The sequence below is a fragment of the Eutrigla gurnardus genome, assembly GCF_963514095.1.
Source record: "Eutrigla gurnardus genome assembly, chromosome: 6".
Lineage (NCBI taxonomy): Eukaryota > Metazoa > Chordata > Actinopteri > Perciformes > Triglidae > Eutrigla > Eutrigla gurnardus.
The window spans coordinates 17,040,182-17,058,161 of record NC_139920.1 but is presented as its reverse complement, the minus strand read 5'-3'; the positions used below and the strand labels follow the sequence as shown (position 1 = coordinate 17,058,161).

The window sequence follows — 17,980 nt, the reverse complement described above, 5'->3', positions numbered from 1 at the left end:
ATTTTCTTGAAACCAATTGTTTTCTTTTTCCTTTAATGATCATTTTGTTTTAGATTACTTTTCTTATTTGGGTGTATTTTTTTTAATTATGGGACAAGTTTTTATTCAAATGTTTTGGTTTATTTGATTGTTTCATTAAAAACTGGGGGGGACCCATGACAAGCCTTTTAGGCTTCTTGCATATTTCTATTAAATCTATATCTTTTTTGTTGAAATTTCCCTGTTATGTACTTTAAATCACAACAAAGAAAAAGGAAAAACATTGGACTTCACACATGATGTAGCCTACAATCCTGGCAGGTTTGTTTCCAGGTAAAGCGGAGTTGGCACAGATAATGACTCCCTGATACAGTTTTTGGCTTTTATACAAATATAATAGGACTACATGTGTGTGTGTGTGTGTGTGTGTGTGCGTGCATACGTGCGTTTGTATCCCCTCTGATTACCATCTTCCACAAAAACCTCCACACAATATTATCTTTTAATTAGCTCTTAACCACAGCACCAGTCCAACACTCTTCCATTCACTGAGGAGATAACTAGAGAGGCAATCAGGCGGACGAGTCAGACCGCCGCTGTTAATTACCCACATGCCAATAATGAGACAGAGCCTCTTATTAGCTCCCAACAATCCAAAGCTTCCCCACACTCCACTGCTTTGCCAGCTCCCCACGGCCTGCTAAAGGAGAGCTGCTTTTTAACAGGAAAGAGGAAGCTAACCGCTTAACTGTGTTTTTTAAGCACCAGCAGCAACTGCTCAGGATGGGTGTTGTGTTGGTGGGAGGTAAGTGAATGCGCTTTCACACTCACTCTCTCTCAGCACTTTTTAATCAGAGAAGATGTGAGGGCAAAACATTTCAGGGAGCGCGATGTTTGCCATTAAACATTTACAGTAAGATAAAGGAACTTCTAGGATACCTTTTATTTGGTACTATCAACAAAACTCATCACTTCAGTGGATTGTGGGGACTATCAATCGCCTGCCTAAGCTCAGCCTCACAAGATATAGAATTACTGAGTTGGAGTTGAGCACAGAGTTTAGGGAATAACATGTTGCGCATCAATGCACCAGCTCGACAATGAGAGGCAGGCAGACAAAATGAGGAAGCCAACGTGGGAGATGCACAGATGGAAAGAGAGGAATGGAAATCAGACGATGAGACATTTGCATCTTTCAGCACAAATCTGTAGCTCTCACATGTTTTTTGGGGTCCAGCATAATCACTATCACACCACCACGCCCATGAAAGCCCACTCCGACCTCCTCCTCCACTCCACAATTCCTCCAAGTTGCCCATCCACTTGCTCTACTTTTCCCTGGTCTTTGTGGGAAACATGAGCCAAGTTGTGGGGTTTAAAGCCCTCTGAGACATATGTGATGTTGGATTATATCAATAAACTTGACTGAAATAACCTTGTGAAAGCAATATGGCTGACACCTTTCTAACAGTGGGTGGGACTGCTTTGTGTAAATCATGACAGAATGGATTGGCTCCGTTATATACTTTGACAGATACTATAAAAAAAAATGGTATTTTCATAAATTTACCTCAAGTAAACCTCAATAGTTGCAAGATAGTAACCAAACTACTGTCAACATTTAGATGTAAACTGACAAGGACATTTTCTGGAAAATCAATCATACATAAAAAAAAAAGGAATTGCTTTTATAATAGTAAAAATATAGATATTTAATTTAAAAAAAAATCCAATATGACCATAAATGAGTGCTGCTCAGTGTTAAGCAACACCCCCAAATTGCAAAGGCTACCATAGTATATACATGGATGGCAAAATCAAATGTAAAAAATCTTCCAATATAAATCTGCATATTGCCCAATCCTACAACCAATCAGACATTTTTTACAAACAAACCATGAGTTTGAACTACATGTAAAACATGCAAATGAGTGCCGGTTCTATCAGGGTTGTAAGAGTAGCAGCACAGATACCTGTCTGAGTTGGAGGTAGAAGGTCTCACTGAATGTCTTGCGGCTGAAGTACCAGAAGCGTTCATTTGATGGATATATCCTGACCAGAGTCTCCAGCAGGAAGCGAACTGGCTCCAGGACCTCCGTGACCACCAGGTCCACCGCCACCGTCATGTAGACCTGTTTATCTGCAACAATGAGGAATAAGCAAGAATAAGCAAAACAGGCAAAAAAAAGTTAGGTTACGCGAGACTCCTATGATTCTTTTATTTTTACTTGTTTTCAGTCAATGAGTCACTTTTACCTACTCTGTTTATTATTAAATTACAGAATGACATTGTTAGGTACACATGACAAACACCTGTAGGTGCACTACTGCTTCCAAAATGTAACCAGGGTATGTGATGATGATGTTTTGTTTTATTATTTAAAAAAATACTCAGAACTAATGAAACAAAATTAAAAAATGTAACTAAACGAAAGAGATTTGCGCTGCACGGTGGCGTAGTGGGTAGCACTGTCGCCTCACAGCGAGAGGGTCCCGGGTTCGATTCCCGGGTCGGGCACGGGTCCGGGTTCCTTCTGTGTGGAGTTTGCATGTTCTCCCCGTGTAAGCGTGGGTTCTCTCCGGGTTCTCCGGCTTCCTCCCACAGTCCAAAGACATGCAGGATGGGGATAGGTTTATTGGGGACTCTAAATTGCCCATAGGTGTGAATGTGAGAGTGAATGGTTGTTTGTCTCTACATGTCGGCTGGCGTCCTGTCCAGGGTGTACCCTGCCTTCGCCCAATGACAGCTGGGATCGGTTCCAGCCCCCCTGCGACCCTGAATACAGGATAAGCGGTAGACAATGGATGGATGAAGAGATTGGCTAGTCATCTGGCTGGCTTCTCTCGTGGGGATGCAACACCCCCTAGTGGTTGGGACACAACATTAATGTCTTGAACTTCACAACTGAAATCTATAAACGTATGTATTTGGTAAAAAAAAGTGCATCCTGCTAACTAAGCTCTGGAAGTTAAACTTTTTTTCTTAGTACAGAGGTTTGGTTTAAACAACAGGAACTTCAAACTTCAAACAGATTTGAGCTTCAATCGAACAAATCACTTCATGCTTCTATTCTGGGGACAATCTCATTATAAAGGAGAAACAAAGAGAAAAGAGACAATCAACTTGTGGAGGGACAAAAAAAAAAAAAACTATTGGCATCTTAATAAGCAACTCTGATAATGTCAAGCTCTAAAACAATGGCTCAAATCACACCAAAAGTGCGACCACTAACTGGACTTGAGACTACTTGAACATTACTGACATAACTGATTGTACTTTGAAGTCGACCAGTGCTTCCAGAGGCAAATAAACTGGTTTTAAAACCTCCACCAGTTCCAAATCACACTCAAATGCATGAAAATGTATGAAAAACATTCAAATGCCACATAAATTCCTTTTGCAGTAAGGATGATGTGAAAGCTTTGTGTGTGCATGTGTGATAAAGTGAGCCTTTCTGCTGCCTCAGTTAGGCTTTCAAGTGTCCGACTCCCATGAGGCAAACTGCTTTGACAGCCCTGCCACCCACCTTCAAGTCAAACTCTCACAGCCTTCATGTCAGCAAGTTGCCAAGTGGTCTAATTTGTTCGCTGTAATGGATTTGATGGAGCAAGTCGAAAATTCAGAAATTTGGGATTAATAATTTGGGATAGGGTTCAGAAAACCTCCCTCCAGTAAATGTCCAGGCTAGGGCACGTCCAAAACATATGGATAAGTGAGGCCTCATCTCTTTTACACTTGTCACAGTGGGGATCCACTTCTGGATAGAGACAACGATTTGACTTTGACACATGGGCCCTGTGTACCACTTTAAACTGGAAAAGACAGTGACGAGCACAGATAGATGTTGAATCGACCGGCTTGAAGATTGAGTCCCACACACTGTCGGACAGTGGAAGGTTTAAATCCTGTTCCCAAGCAGTTTGGATTTTGTCGAGGGGGGCATGCTTTATACCTGCCAACTTGCTGTAAATGGTAGAAAATAAACTCTATGTGACAGGCATAGACTAAGGAGACTATCAGTTACACACGCATCAGGCGCCTCAGGGAAATCTGGTAACCGAGAATGGAGAAAGTGTCTCGTCTGCAGTTCCCTGAAAAAAATGGTTATTTGGTAGGTTATAATTTAAAGAAAGTTGCAAAGCTGTTATCAATAAAAAGATCTTTATAGTGCTTGATACTTTTCCTGTGCCATTCTTGGAACGCAAAATCGAGATGGCGGAAAGAGATGGTTGGAAAGAACGGGGCTCAAAAGAGGAAAGCTGTTAAAACCAAAGTATTTTCTAAACTGAGTTCACACTCTCAACGTGTGCCTGGTAACCAGGTTATCCACTGATTTAAGCGGGGGAAATGGGAGTGGAGATCCAAGCAGTGCTGGAATGGAGAGGTCCTGGAGCCCAATTCCATAGCCACGCATGACAGGTAGTCAGCTTGGTTTTCGTAAGTGCGACCAGGCAACGCATATTAGCCGACCAATAATAAAAGCGAAAATTGGGCAGCGCCAGGCCTCCTTCATTTTAAGATTTGAGTGAGCTTTTCTTAGTCGAGGGCGCTTTCCCTTCCATATATAGGAAGATATGATGGAGTCAAGTGAATCATCTTTTGGGGATGAAGAGTGGTATAGATTGAAAAAGATTGAAAATTTAGAGAGAATGTTAATTTTTATGGAATTAATTCGGCCAACCGGGGATGTCGACAGAAGTGACCATTGCATGGGGTACTGTTTCATGCGTTGTGACTGAAATGCCAAGGTAGGTTAATTTATCTTTGACAATCTTAAAAGGGAGGTTAGTGTACTCTGATGTAAATGCCACTGCATTCACAGGGAAGAGTTCACTTTTGTGTAAATTCAGTTTGTATCCTGAGAATTGGCCAAATTGGGAGAGCGATGACAGCATGGGTGGCAGAGAGGTATCTGGGCTGGTTATAAAAACCAAAAGGTCATCCGCTTATAAGAACACTTTGTGTTCATGTCCATTCCTTCATATCCCGGAAATATCGTTGCAACTACGTGACGCAATAGCTAAGTGCTCAATGAGATCAAAAAGCAGTGGGCTTAGTGGGCATCCTTGATGAGTTCCCCAGTGGAGGTGGAAAGGTTGTGGCTGCTGAGGATTGGTAAAAACTGACGCTGTAGAGCACAAATATAATAACTTGAATTAACCCAAAATTGTAAACAGCTACATCCACTCCGCACGGTCAAATGTTTTTCGCATACAGTTTTAAAACTTAAATAAAACATTTTTTAATTCATGAATATGTTATTTTATGTTTAATACAGGTTCTAGATGTTAATATTCAGAAAACAGATGTGACCAAAACAATAAAGCTTCCCTCTTCTTTTTCCAATTCATAATTTATAAACTACATTTATAAGTACTCCATCAACTGAGTATATTATCATTATTTGTGTGCGGAACAGAATAATCCTCCTGGTCCATGTTATCAGGTTGTGTTATAACTCATCATGCAATACATGGAGCCACTAAAAGAAGCAAAGTAGGAAGCTCAAAGACCTGAATAGCTGTAAGGTAAAAGTAAATTGCATAAGAATATTCACGTCAGAATGCTGTTTTTCATTCCATTTCTCGCACGAGTGCACATCCACAACTCTGTTAGCCCTGCTGCCTGACAGGAGTCATGCTTCAGTGTGCAAAAACACAATCCATTTCTCTGAAGTAATGGGTCACAAGGCCAGGTACAAGACTGCATGCTATGCTAGAGAATGGATGAAGGCAATTATCACATCCAGGCTCCAATGCAAGCACTGCATAATTCTCAGACTCGACCTTGAGCTTTGTGCGGTCCCACATCATATCATAATAATATGTGACAACAATGTAAGGAAGCAATTCCTTCTTGTGCATGAAAACCAGTAAACAAGCTTGACACAGATCATAAATGCAGCAACACTTAATGCACAATTACCCCAAAAAGCCAACACATTACTGCTAATGTGCACCAGAATTATTGAAGAAGGAAATTCATCAGCAGTTAAACATTTTGCCAATATGTCTGTATGCATGGTTTTGACCTACCTCCTTTATTTATTAAGTCTGTGTGACAATATTTAACATTTAGAGGCACAATAACTGGCCTCACCTTTAGGTGTGTCTTCATTCAGCAGCTGGAAGGCCGCTATGTTGGGGTTCCATGTTCCTGTGATCACATAGGCCTTCCCATCAGAGCTCTTTCCCATCGACTCCTGTGTATAAATGCATGGATTATGTACTTGCAAAAGATTTATTGTCATATAAACACCAACACAATGGAGGTTTAAGTAAAAGTATTAATGTAAAATACAGGTAGATGTAACATTTTCAACAGGCATGCAAGATCAGTTTTGCAAATGTAAACTGGGAAAAAGGAATGAATGGATGTAACGTGCAGGTCTATAACTGGATATGCAAATTTAGGTCTAACCAAAAAAAAAAGAAAAAAAGCTGGTTGATTTAGCTAAGGTGTGTTCTGCTCACCATGTCTAGTAGATGCATGTCACTGTTGCAGACCTTCTGTCCTGGACTCAGCAGCATCCCAAAACACCTAGAGGGAAGACACGGGAGGTACACACATCAAAAATCACTAATTCCACTGCAGTTACACTCTGCAGTGACCAGAGTGAATCTGAGTAGTTGTTGGCAGGCAAAGGAAACTGGAATATATAAAACAACCAAAGTACACTCATAAATATTGTAATAATGCTTTATCACACTGGCTCTGAAAGGGCTTCAAGAGCCAGTATTGTGCATTAGTCAATTAGAAAAAGCCATAATATGCATTTATATTTTGATGGAGCTGAAAAGAATCTAGCATGTCTAAGCTCCTTCAGGGTGATAAAAGACTCGGCTCCTCCTGCCACTGCTGGCTGTGCTCCTCACAGAGAAAAGGACAGCATGGACAAACAGCAAATACATTTTTTTTTTAATTAAAAGAGAGAATTGTACAAATAAAAAAAGATATAACAGGCAAACTACTATTTCTAATACACAACATATTTAAGGTCTTGTCCAGTTCATCATACTAATCCAACATAATCATTTATTATAGTGAAGTCCCTTTGGTATTAGGTTGGATGTGCCATTAAGGGGAATCTCTCAGTTTCAGTAATTATTTTGATAGAAATTAAACATGAATACATTAACAGTTAACCCCTCACTAACCCAGGACTCAGAAGTATATTGAGTTTGAAAGACATTGTGTCTTGCAAAGTAAAACACATGATGCATTTAGCATTTAGCAACTGAGGCTCTTACGAACATCCAAAATTACTAAAACAAAGTGTTGCCAAATATGGGCTGAGCAGCTCAGGAAGGATCAGGTCTGAACACAAAAGGAGCTTCCAGAGACGCTAAAAATAATGAAGAGAGCAGGTGTCAGTCTCCCTCTGATAGCGATAGGAGGTGAGGGAATGAAGAAGAAAAGAGGGGAGCGATACAGATGACCTAGTTCTTTGGTGCTGCCGTGCTGCTAGATCACGTTAACACATAGAAATGAGTTTGGAGGAAGTCAATAGTGATTTAAGTTCACCTTTATTCCTTCGTTGGGGTGTTTTTTATGCTTTATTTGGGTGGCTTAAGACAGTTTACTTTTTCCTTCTGCACAATTTGGGCACTGATTGTCTGCACTGTCCTTGGGAAAACAAGCCAGTCTGATGCTTTAATCTGGAAAGTCATTGTATAGTTTACCAGAATTAAGTTTCAAGGCTATAGATTTGGTATGCTGTGTGAACCCAGCTTGTTCAGAGCAGTGTTTTTGAGCTCTACATCATTAACTCCTTTAGTTCAGCTCATTTGTCCTCCTGTGACAGCTGCCTTACAAAGACTGTGGAAAAGGCCAGTCTCTTTTCAATGTATAGTAAGTTATGCCCCAAAATTTAAACACAAAAATCAAAGCATTAGTGGAAGTAAAGACAGAGATTCCTAACTTTTGGAAAGCCAAAAGATTTACCGAGGTAAAGCTATAATAATACAGCAGATAGGATGAAATCTCTCTTGAAAAATGACTGAGGAGTAAAAGACCTGCAACACAGACCCCAAACCCAACAAAGACGCCCCAGGGGAAGGTGACTAGGACATCGTCATGCATCATCTCTTTTTACAGGGATCCTCACCTCTCTATGCCCAACTCCTTGTTGCACATTTGCTGGACGGAAACCAAGACCTTCTTCTGAACGCCCTGTCGCAGCTTGAAGTAGAATTTATCTCTGTCCTTAGGCACCGGACTGTGGAGGAGGAGATTAGGGATTTCATTTTGTGTATTGTTGTACTGTGGTGTTCTTTAATATCAATTTAGTGTGTTTTAATGTATTATGTATTGTGTAGTCTTTTATGTTATTGTTCTCGCTGTTAAATGCCAGTGTCTTTGCTGGATATTCATACCTTAATATGACTAGCGCAGTTAAAGATAAATATGACATATCTTTCCTCAAGTCTTCCAAGTGGATTATATTTTTTACGGGTGTCTGCTGTGCTTTCAAAACAACTATTGGGCCATTTTATTTCAGAGGAGAGTGGAAAATGAAGATCCATCACTAAAATACTTGATATATGATGGCTTTAGAAAATGGAAAGATTGTCTTTCTGTGCCGATAAACTTTAAGCCGTTTACGGATAAACAATAACAGTCAAACAGTATTACAGCAGAATATTAAAGCTCCAATATCAACACATCTGTGATACCAACAGCTCTGAGGTTATAAGAAACACACACAAACAGTTTGTAATTATGCATGTGTGTTATCAAACAGGGCTTTCATCATGATCAAAATAGCTCATCCTCCATAAAAAGGTGTTTAATTATCATGCATTTTTCATGTAAAATGTAAAAAATATGCATTTAACATACTCAGAGACACCTTTTTTATGTAATTGTTATGTGTGTGTGTGTGTGTGTGTGTGTGTGTGTGTGTGTGTGTGTGTGTATGTGTGTGTGTGTGCACAAATTACCTGTAGTTGCCCTTGCCATCATCCTCTTTGACCTCCAGGGAGACAGTGAATGTGTAGAGGTCGCCATCAGGCGGACTGGACAGCGCTGTATCCCTGATGTCTGCTGGCCGTGAAGAACGCCGAAAGGCTGTGGAGAAACTGTACAGGATACGACTGACCTGGATGGAAAAGGAAAACCGAAACTAAGTTTATAGGCATAAAGACAAGGAAGTAGAGAAGAAAAAAGAAAAAGAGAATAACATAAAATCTAAATGGAAGCGCAAGCTGAAAAGATCAAGTAATGTGCTGTAAAAATAAATAAGAATATATATATATATATATATATATATATATATATATATATTATATTATAACAGAAAATGATAATTTAAGTACAACAAGAGCAGAATAGAACCAGACATTATTGAGAAAAGTCTACAGTGCCCTCCACTGGTTTACCAGTGCGAGTACTTAAAAGACTGCAGGTAAGCTCTACTGTTTTTACGTCAGCATACAGTGAAAATAGTGAAACGTCTGTTATGAGGCCACGGTAGAAGGGGTTATTACTGTATGTTTATTGGAGTGCAGAGTCAGTAGTTAGTTTCACAATACTGCCACTTCAGAATGAACTCACTACAGACCAGTAAACACTGATTATGGTGGTTCACTGTATTCATTACTGTAAGTGCGGGATGGTCTTGTACCCTCTTATCTCCTGGTATGTTAACAAGTTAGCAACTTCACATCTTACTCTAACCAAAATACTTTGAAATATTTCTGCTTCCTGTCCAAAACAGTTCTCTTAATATCTTCTGCTTGTTAGTATGACTGCACAACACAAGGTGTTCCGCCTTACGTCCCTTAGCACAGCAGGGTTCTGGTTCACACGGCCTGGATTAATCATGTTGACAAAATCATCTCTCTTTTAAAGCCTACTTGTGACTAGTGTTATGGGATTGTGCTCCACATCGGGTTGAAAAGCATGTTGAGCTGCAGTTTGTCATGTTGAACATATGTATGCAACTCACAGCCTCTTTGATTTGGCAGGAGAAGACGTGAATCTGGAAGTCCTCGGAGCTCCGGTAACTCTCGGTGAAGGAGAAACAGTCACTTTCCAGCGAACCCTCCTTTCCACGAGCGCAGAACAACACCTTGTAAATGGGAAATGAGGCGATGTCTGTACCCGAGGCCTGTTCCACAATCCTGGGGAGAGTCATTTCATTTAACATGTGAAAATTACGCTTTGGTGCAGATTTATACTGTAATCAATGGAACAGCAGATTTAAGAATACTACATTTAAATTTGTTAACAAATACATTTTCCCCCAATAATCAATTGTGATATTGAGAATTTTGATAATTTGAAGTTTTTAACCAGTTATTCCAAGAGACATACTGCACATGAGGGGAACCCTGCTTTATTATCTGTTTTGTCAGGCGTCCCTGGCTGAAGAACAATTGAGAATCTCTGTCCTAGATTACCATATCTCTATAGACCTGTAATAAAACTGTTAAGATGCTGTGCATATTAAATTCATATCAGATACTTCATATTACTTTGGAGTTAATAAAACATCTAATTGTCTCACACAGTAAATGGCATTAAACCAAGCTTCCATTCAAACATAAAACTGTGGCCGCCATGACACTCTTGTCTAACGGAGCAAAATTATTTTCAGCCTGGTGAAAAATAAGTTATGCCTCACATCCTCTTTAGTGTATCTAAACAGGTCTCAATATGTCTCTGTCTCAATGTGTGGCTGACCTGACGGAGCCATCTGGTCCACAGGGGACATGCAGGGTGATGGGGATGGGAATGGCGCTTTCAGCCCGTAGGGTAGCCATGGCCCTCTGTGCCTCTGCCTCATTTCGAGGGGCCTTCACCCAGGTGCAGCCAAGGTAGGACAGCTTGTTGAACTGGACACTGTCCTCCTCCAGCACCGTGGGGCTGGATGGCACTGGACATGATTCTGTGGACAGACAGAAAGTTTGTGATCTTGTTAATCTTTCTGAAAAGTTGAAACATGTCCTTTGGGGTTTCTGTCCATATTCTGAGCCAAACCTAGTTTCTCTACCAGCCACGAAAATGTGAACCAAGATAAATTAAGAATGGCATCCTGTGGTCTAAAGCTCTACAACAGACCAGTGCATTGAGAATGAAATACAACTAAGAACAAGTAAAGACAGGGCAGAAGATGAAAGAGAGAACTGTCCAGGAAGTTTGAGGGTCTTCTCCAAAATTAACTTTGACCTTCTACTTTCACACGTTGCAAACAGGAAGCAGAACAATGAGAACAGCAACTGGACTTCCACTGCTGACTGGCAAATATTCTACACAGCAGCACTAACCACTTCCTCTTAGTTCACTCGGCAGTAGTAAAGTACAACACGGCAGCACCACTGTGAAAAAAGAAGTAACTGCAATTACATAAATAAAGCGGTGTGATCGAAACAAAGGTCTACACAGGAAGAGTTGGTAACAACTGACGTACATATGAAATTAATTAAACTGTGTGTATGTTATGAAAAATAATTACATGGCACTATGAAATGGTTTTGACACACCTTAACGAACTTCCTCGGTTCCTCTGTGATACACCCGGTATCACTTGCCGTTTCATTTCACCTTAAAGCGAGCAGCTTCCCCATAGGTAGTGCTAATGCCTTGCACCTGCCACTGAAAAAACACCACAGCGCACTATACCACTGTTTGTTGAGCTGTCGGGGTCAACCTGTCCTTGCTGATATACAGAACAGTCGAGTCAATGTCAGAGAGCTCAGATACCAGCCTTGCTAATCCGACACAGCAAACCTCATTTTGGTATGTCAATGCCATGCAGACAAGTCACATTTTCAGCTACACAGCTCAGTTTTAAACATTTTTCATCCAAGTATTCTTTCCACAGTGTTATTTCCACTCTCTCTCTGAAGGAGACAGTGGCATGCAGAAAGACAATAACAAAAGAAACCTACATTCTGGTTTGCAACTTTTTTTATATATAAAAATATATCTCACTTAAAATATGACATATGCATACTGTGAGTGTCACAGCTACACTGTGATGTTCTGATTGAACTAGTAAAATTAGCAAATTAATTCAGGCAGTATTCAGCTGCAGCATGTGTATGGTACCAAACTCACAAGACAATTAGATCAACTGCCTTTTAACTGTAATATTTTGCAGGAAAAGGAAGGAAAATGTATGCACAAAGAACAATAGTGTTGATACTTGGGTGAAAAGTAGACTAATGACTGTAAATGGACCTATAACTGAAGGTCGGGGACTCAGGACTCCGCTTTCTGGGTCCCTGTGCTTCTCCATCTTTTCCACATTGCTCTTCTCCACCTTCACCTCATCATCATCATCATCCAACACCTCTCCCATAGCTTTCTCCAGCTGCTCGCTCCCATTCCAAGACATCTGAAGGAGAGAAGAAAGGAGAAAAATTGGGGATGAGGACAAAGGAGAAACCAGGAGAGATGGAACAGGATGAGAATAAGGACACATAAAGATAGATGAGGACATAGTATAGCTTCCTGGACTGAGTCAGCACTTCAGCAAAACTTGTCGATCCCTTTGTTTCCATTTGCTCTTTGCATTTTTTTTTCTTCACATTTCAATTCTTCTTAATAAATAAAAGTGCACTGCTCCTTTGCATTTGCATTATCATGCCATGATATTATAATAATATCAGTGGCATAAAATGGTCTTAAAATGACATTTATTGCAATTATTTCTGGGACAACATAACATCCAACAAAATTAGGACTCATGACGGGCCTATCCAGGAATAGGGTGATCGGGAGGAAACTGTGTTTTTGGTGTGTTTGACATTTTGCACATCTGACCAGCATCTTTCAAGTGGCTTCATGTGTGTGCTATTGAAGAAGGGATATTACATATAGTACTGGTTCAAGCCAGGTGTAAATGTCTGTCCATGTGTTGTTCTGACCTTGAGTCTTGGTTTGCCCTCAGATCCCTGCGGTGACCCTGCAGCACTGGACTGTACCAGAACAAACTCCTCACTGGTGACGGTGGCCACGGACTCGGTAGAGCTGCTGACTTTTCCAAGTGAGGAGCGGTCATCCATGGCTGGCTGGTTTACTCAGGGTCGGCTGGGGAGACCAGGGTTAAAGCTTCCCTCCCCCTTCCCTCTCCTGTCCACCCAGCTCTGTGGGAAGACAAACACATTGCATTAGACTATACATATATATAATATATATATAATACATATATATATGTATAAATATTTTATAAATAAGACATGAAGAAATGCATTAAGGCACAGTCAACCGACTCCCTTTCTTTTAATTTCCCCTCTCATCAGTAAAACAAAGAGATTGTACGCTAGCCTGTATTTGAGAATCAATGTTATAAGTAGGATACAATAATGAGAACAATATGAACATTTAAGCTCCCTCATGCTGCTCAAAGGCTAATTGAAGATATAAATATTAACAGGGTTGTATCCTGGCTCTGGAGGTGGTACCATTCTGATCTTTTTTACACAGATGCTTGTGGCATGCTTTCAGCTGGCTCAGGCAAATAATCTGGAAGAAAATGATAATTACATAGATAGTCAGTGGTGTCTATATTATTTTCCCCCAGTTAAGGATTTTTTAGGGAGCTTTTCCTCATCCTATGCAACAGATTTTAAAGCCCTCTGAGGCAAATGTGTGATATTGGGCTATGTAAATAAAACGTAATTGAACTGAATGTGAATTCCGGGATATTAAATGTCCCTGCTGCCCCTGCAACCCGGCCCAGATAAACGGAGGACAATGGATGGATGGATAATAAGTAAAATAATAAAACAAATAAAATTATAGTAATCCAATCTCATACAGGACACTTATGTATGCAGGAAAAAAGCTGGTTAAAGAAAAGACTTTAGAAGATATTTAGCATTATTTTTCTCCTTGACTGATCTACGTGACAGAGTGCTTTCTACAGTATACACAATGCAGGCGGCAGCGCATCCGTCTCGGACCTATTAAAACTAATAAAAGAAGGTTTATTTGATCACAGTTAAAGTACCGTGTGCAGTGTTGTCACTGTAGCATGCAATACCAAACAACACACCCATCCAGGACTTGGGACACAGAAAGGCACTAGCCAAACAGCTCCCTTTGTAGACCACGTCTTAGGCTGCGAGTCCAATGTTATTCTTCAACTTTAAGTAAATGATACTAGCAGAAATGAGCACAATTGTAAATCACCTTTAATATGACACAGCATATTCCCATAATGTGTTTGTTTATTTTTACTGTTATTTCCTGTTTTTAGGTTGGTGCTTTAATTTTGATAGATTGTAACCGGAAAAGAGAAAAGGAAGTAAAGTGCACGGCAAACGGGTCTGTTAAAAGGGCAAAAAGTTAAGAAAATGTCGACTAACAAGTTTCAGCACCTGGCTGATAAGGGCACAATGTTTGTCATCATTTTGTTTTAGTGTGGTGCTTAATGCTTAATCAAAATGTGATGTCCTTTTATTGTTTTGCATCGTTTTATACCAGTGTATTTTAAGCTAGCAATAATGCTGTTTTGGCATGATATAGGGCATGTCAATCGGTCTGAAAGGGACAGTTATTTCAGTAAATTGCTTGCTAGTATTTAGTAAATGCAGCATTATTTTTGTGTGCATTAATAACAATTTTTGGAGGTTAACACTGCAAAATGGCAGTTAAAATATACATTTTTAAGTTAAATATGTTTGTTTATTGCTCAATATTCTGAGCTTTTAGTAAAGCTTAAATAGGTTAAAAAGGATACTTCATGATTGTAAATGAGGATTAATTTTCTGTTAAAGGTTAAAAACACACTATTTTGATATTGTTGAACATGCTATTACAAAGATGGTAATACTTTATTTTTGTTTCATTCCATAGCTCTTACGGTGTGTTCAGAGTGTTCAAGGTGTCAAAGGTTTTAATTGAGCGGTATCATCTATTCTGCTAAAAAATAAAACACTTGTGAAGCATCAGTTAAAGAGTCCGACCATCAGTCAGCCGGGGACGCTACACTAACCACAAATCTGATATGCCACAATCCTAAAATTGTTTTCAGTGCTTAGGGTGTGATTAGTCACGTCCAGATCTCATGGAATTTGCAAGTTGAGCCTGTCTGTCCGGCAGGCCGAATCTGTTTGGTTCTACTTTCAACATTCAACATACTCGACTATGAGCTAAGAAATGTAATATGTATTATTCTGCCACCAGCAGTTGGTTTGAGTTGAACATACTGTTGCTAATAGCAACCACTATGTTTTTCTAAGCAGTTACACTACAATCACTTGCACTGACATTGTTACATCCACCATTTTGACAGATCTGTGACCAAACATATTAACAAGCATCGAATTTCTACTCCTCAAATGTCTGTGTTGGATCATTATCTCTACATACTCGTTTGTAATAGTTGTTTTGTGTTTGTTGATTAGGGATAAGACAGCATTAATTGTTTTACTGCTAAATAAGATAGCAATTAAACAAGTAAGAACTGTCTTTGGTATTCTGAATGGCTCATGGGATTTCAGTAAGCGATATATTTTATGTATAAATACTAAATAGATTGAGTACTCCTGACACACCTACATTAATATATTCATATTATAATTAATGTCAGAAATTGAGTCCTATTCAGCTTTTTTTTTTCCTGGTCAACCAGCATGGGGTTTGTTTTGATGATGAAAAGAGAGCCTCGCTAACTGGAAATGAGGAGATGTTCCAGTTGATGAAGTAAGTAAATAAATGCCTTCAGCAGGAGTCCTAAAGGACTCGTCTCAATTGTCTTTTATTCTCATTGCATTATGTACGGAACTTTTGTGGGAATTTTTGCAAGCTTGACCTGAACTGCTGAAGTTCCAATCTCCCCTCCCCGATTGGATTCCTTTACCTGATCAAGACATAAATTATATTTTAAGGCTTTACTAAAAGGAGATTTGTGTAAAGGCATGAGGTAAGCAGCTGACAAGTTATATTAATATACTGGCTGATTGCAGGATTCAAGGCAGAAACGTTTGTTTGGTGCGACCCCACAGCTTCGAATAACAATGGTTAGTGTTGTTGTCAAGGATGTGGTTAACGTTAGTGTTGTGTTTATTTGTCAGGGCTTCACTTTTTGTGTCCTGTAACATTGGCCTACTTTGTCTTGAGATATATTGAAATGGGATTTAGGAGGACAAGCACTTGTCCTTGTCATTAATGTGCTGTATATTTAGTAGGGATGCACCGGTGGCTGAAATCATTTTATCACCGAAACAACACGGCTGGAACAGCCAGTCAGTTCTAGGCCTGTACATTATTATTTATTAATGAACGAGTGGGGTCAAGTTAAACATTTTATTTTGATTGCTATTATATACTGTGCAATGTTTTAATGTCAGTGCTAAATAAATATTTTCATACTTTTGTAATTTATTTATTCTTTGAATTGCAATGCCTTGATTTTAGGTTAGTACACAGTCATAACCATAAATGCAATGGTACTAATAATGGGAATATTAATTTTGGCGTTTCGGTTTTCGGCCTTGGTTTCCTCATTTTCGGTTTTTGGTTTCGGCCAAGAATTTTCATTTCGGTGCATCCCTAATGTTTAGTTTACACTTGATTGGCATGAAATCAGCTGGTGAGTGGTCAAATGTTAGCTAGGGTAATATTAATAACTTTGTCGATTGTAAACAATAACCAGGTAAGATGGCAGACGGTTATCCCATTATTATGGCATAATGTCAAATCTATTTGTTTTATATCTTTAATGTGAATGACATCAGCTCACGGGAACTAAAAATGGACCCAGGCTGTTGCCTAGCATCGCAATCCAGTTGAAACATGCTCAATCAGAGACTGAGGGTGAATACCTGGTCAAATAACAAACAAAAGGTTTTTGGAACATTAAAGCATGTAAACATGTTCTTGTAGAAACCCCAAGTACGAACCTGGAAATGAGCATGTCTCTTTTAAGTTTTTAGTATTTTTCTTGACTTCTTTCTTTACTGTTGTGGACTCTATGCTATTTGCTTGTCCAGCACCAAAAGACAAGCACTGACAAAGCCTCTCCACACAACAGTATCAGCCCATTGCCTCTACATGTTTCATCCTGCTGTTTGAAAGCTGGCTACATGCAGGTAAGCATGAGCAGAAAAAACACACAGAAGGATTTTTTTGTAACAGTTAAGCAACAATTAAGTGAAGCCTAGCAGACATTGCTCCAGATTTCACAAACACAATTTACCTCATGCTAAACAGAATTTACAGTACTATAACAGCAGTATTGTTCAAGTAATTAATAAGGAGTGATTTTTTGTAGCAAAAGGCAAAAACAAAACATAATTGGTTCCAGCTTGCTAAACTGAGAGGATGTGCTGCTTAGTTCGGTATAATTGTAAATTAATATGTTTAGGTTTGGAATGCTGGTTGGACAGAAAAAGACATTTGAAGATTTCACTTTGATCTTTGATAAATTGTGAGCATTTTTTCCTATTTTCTGACATTTTATAGACCAAATAATGTTTACAGCAGTTATGATACAAACACACATAGTCGAGAACCAAAGCATGAAGGGGACATTGATTCACACAGTGACTTACATACAAGACACGAATGTGCACACCCACATAGACATACAGGAGAAAAGCAAAAGGGTCATGTGCTCCAATCACATTATTCAATTACACAGAGCAGCGCAAAGCAGAAAATTCCCCAACAGATTCACTTAAAGACGCTGCAAAGAGAAGAAACATTATGACATTTAGAGCAAAAGTATTCATTCGCTCTGTTGGATAATCATCATGTCTCTTCTTCCAAAGTCGGACTGGATTTGAAGCATGTGGTAAACTCTAGCCACACTGAACCGGCTATTAATCATAATTACTTAATGCTCATTGTGCAAGTACAGAACATCCCATAACCTCCCTCTTACAAACATTCATACAGAAGGGTTATATGTTGTAACACACTAGTTTGTGAATAAAAAAAGGTCAACTACAAAGTTCTGCTTCTGATTAAATGGATTCAACGTGTCGTTTAAATAAAGGCAAACAAGCAAACAAACGGTATTAAGGCTTTTAAATAGTAATTTCA

At 39.3% G+C, this 17,980-nt stretch overlaps 1 protein-coding gene across 2 annotated transcripts in view; it reads right to left on the bottom strand.

Annotated features, from left to right (window-relative positions):
- Positions 1-17,980, bottom strand: part of rabgap1l (RAB GTPase activating protein 1-like) — a 98,319-nt gene that overhangs the window by 77,546 nt on the left and 2,793 nt on the right. For both annotated transcript variants that reach the window (XM_084012295.1, XM_084012296.1), the window contains exons 2-10: positions 12,856-13,074; positions 12,167-12,323; positions 10,667-10,871; positions 9,930-10,104; positions 8,923-9,080; positions 8,088-8,198; positions 6,454-6,520; positions 6,080-6,182; positions 1,953-2,119 (exon numbers count right to left, since the gene is read on the bottom strand). In XM_084012295.1, the coding sequence (XP_083868421.1) occupies positions 1,953-2,119; positions 6,080-6,182; positions 6,454-6,520; positions 8,088-8,198; positions 8,923-9,080; positions 9,930-10,104; positions 10,667-10,871; positions 12,167-12,323; positions 12,856-12,993 (1,281 nt within the window). In that variant the 5' untranslated portion in view covers positions 12,994-13,074. The remainder of the gene's footprint in view (positions 1-1,952; positions 2,120-6,079; positions 6,183-6,453; positions 6,521-8,087; positions 8,199-8,922; positions 9,081-9,929; positions 10,105-10,666; positions 10,872-12,166; positions 12,324-12,855; positions 13,075-17,980) is intronic.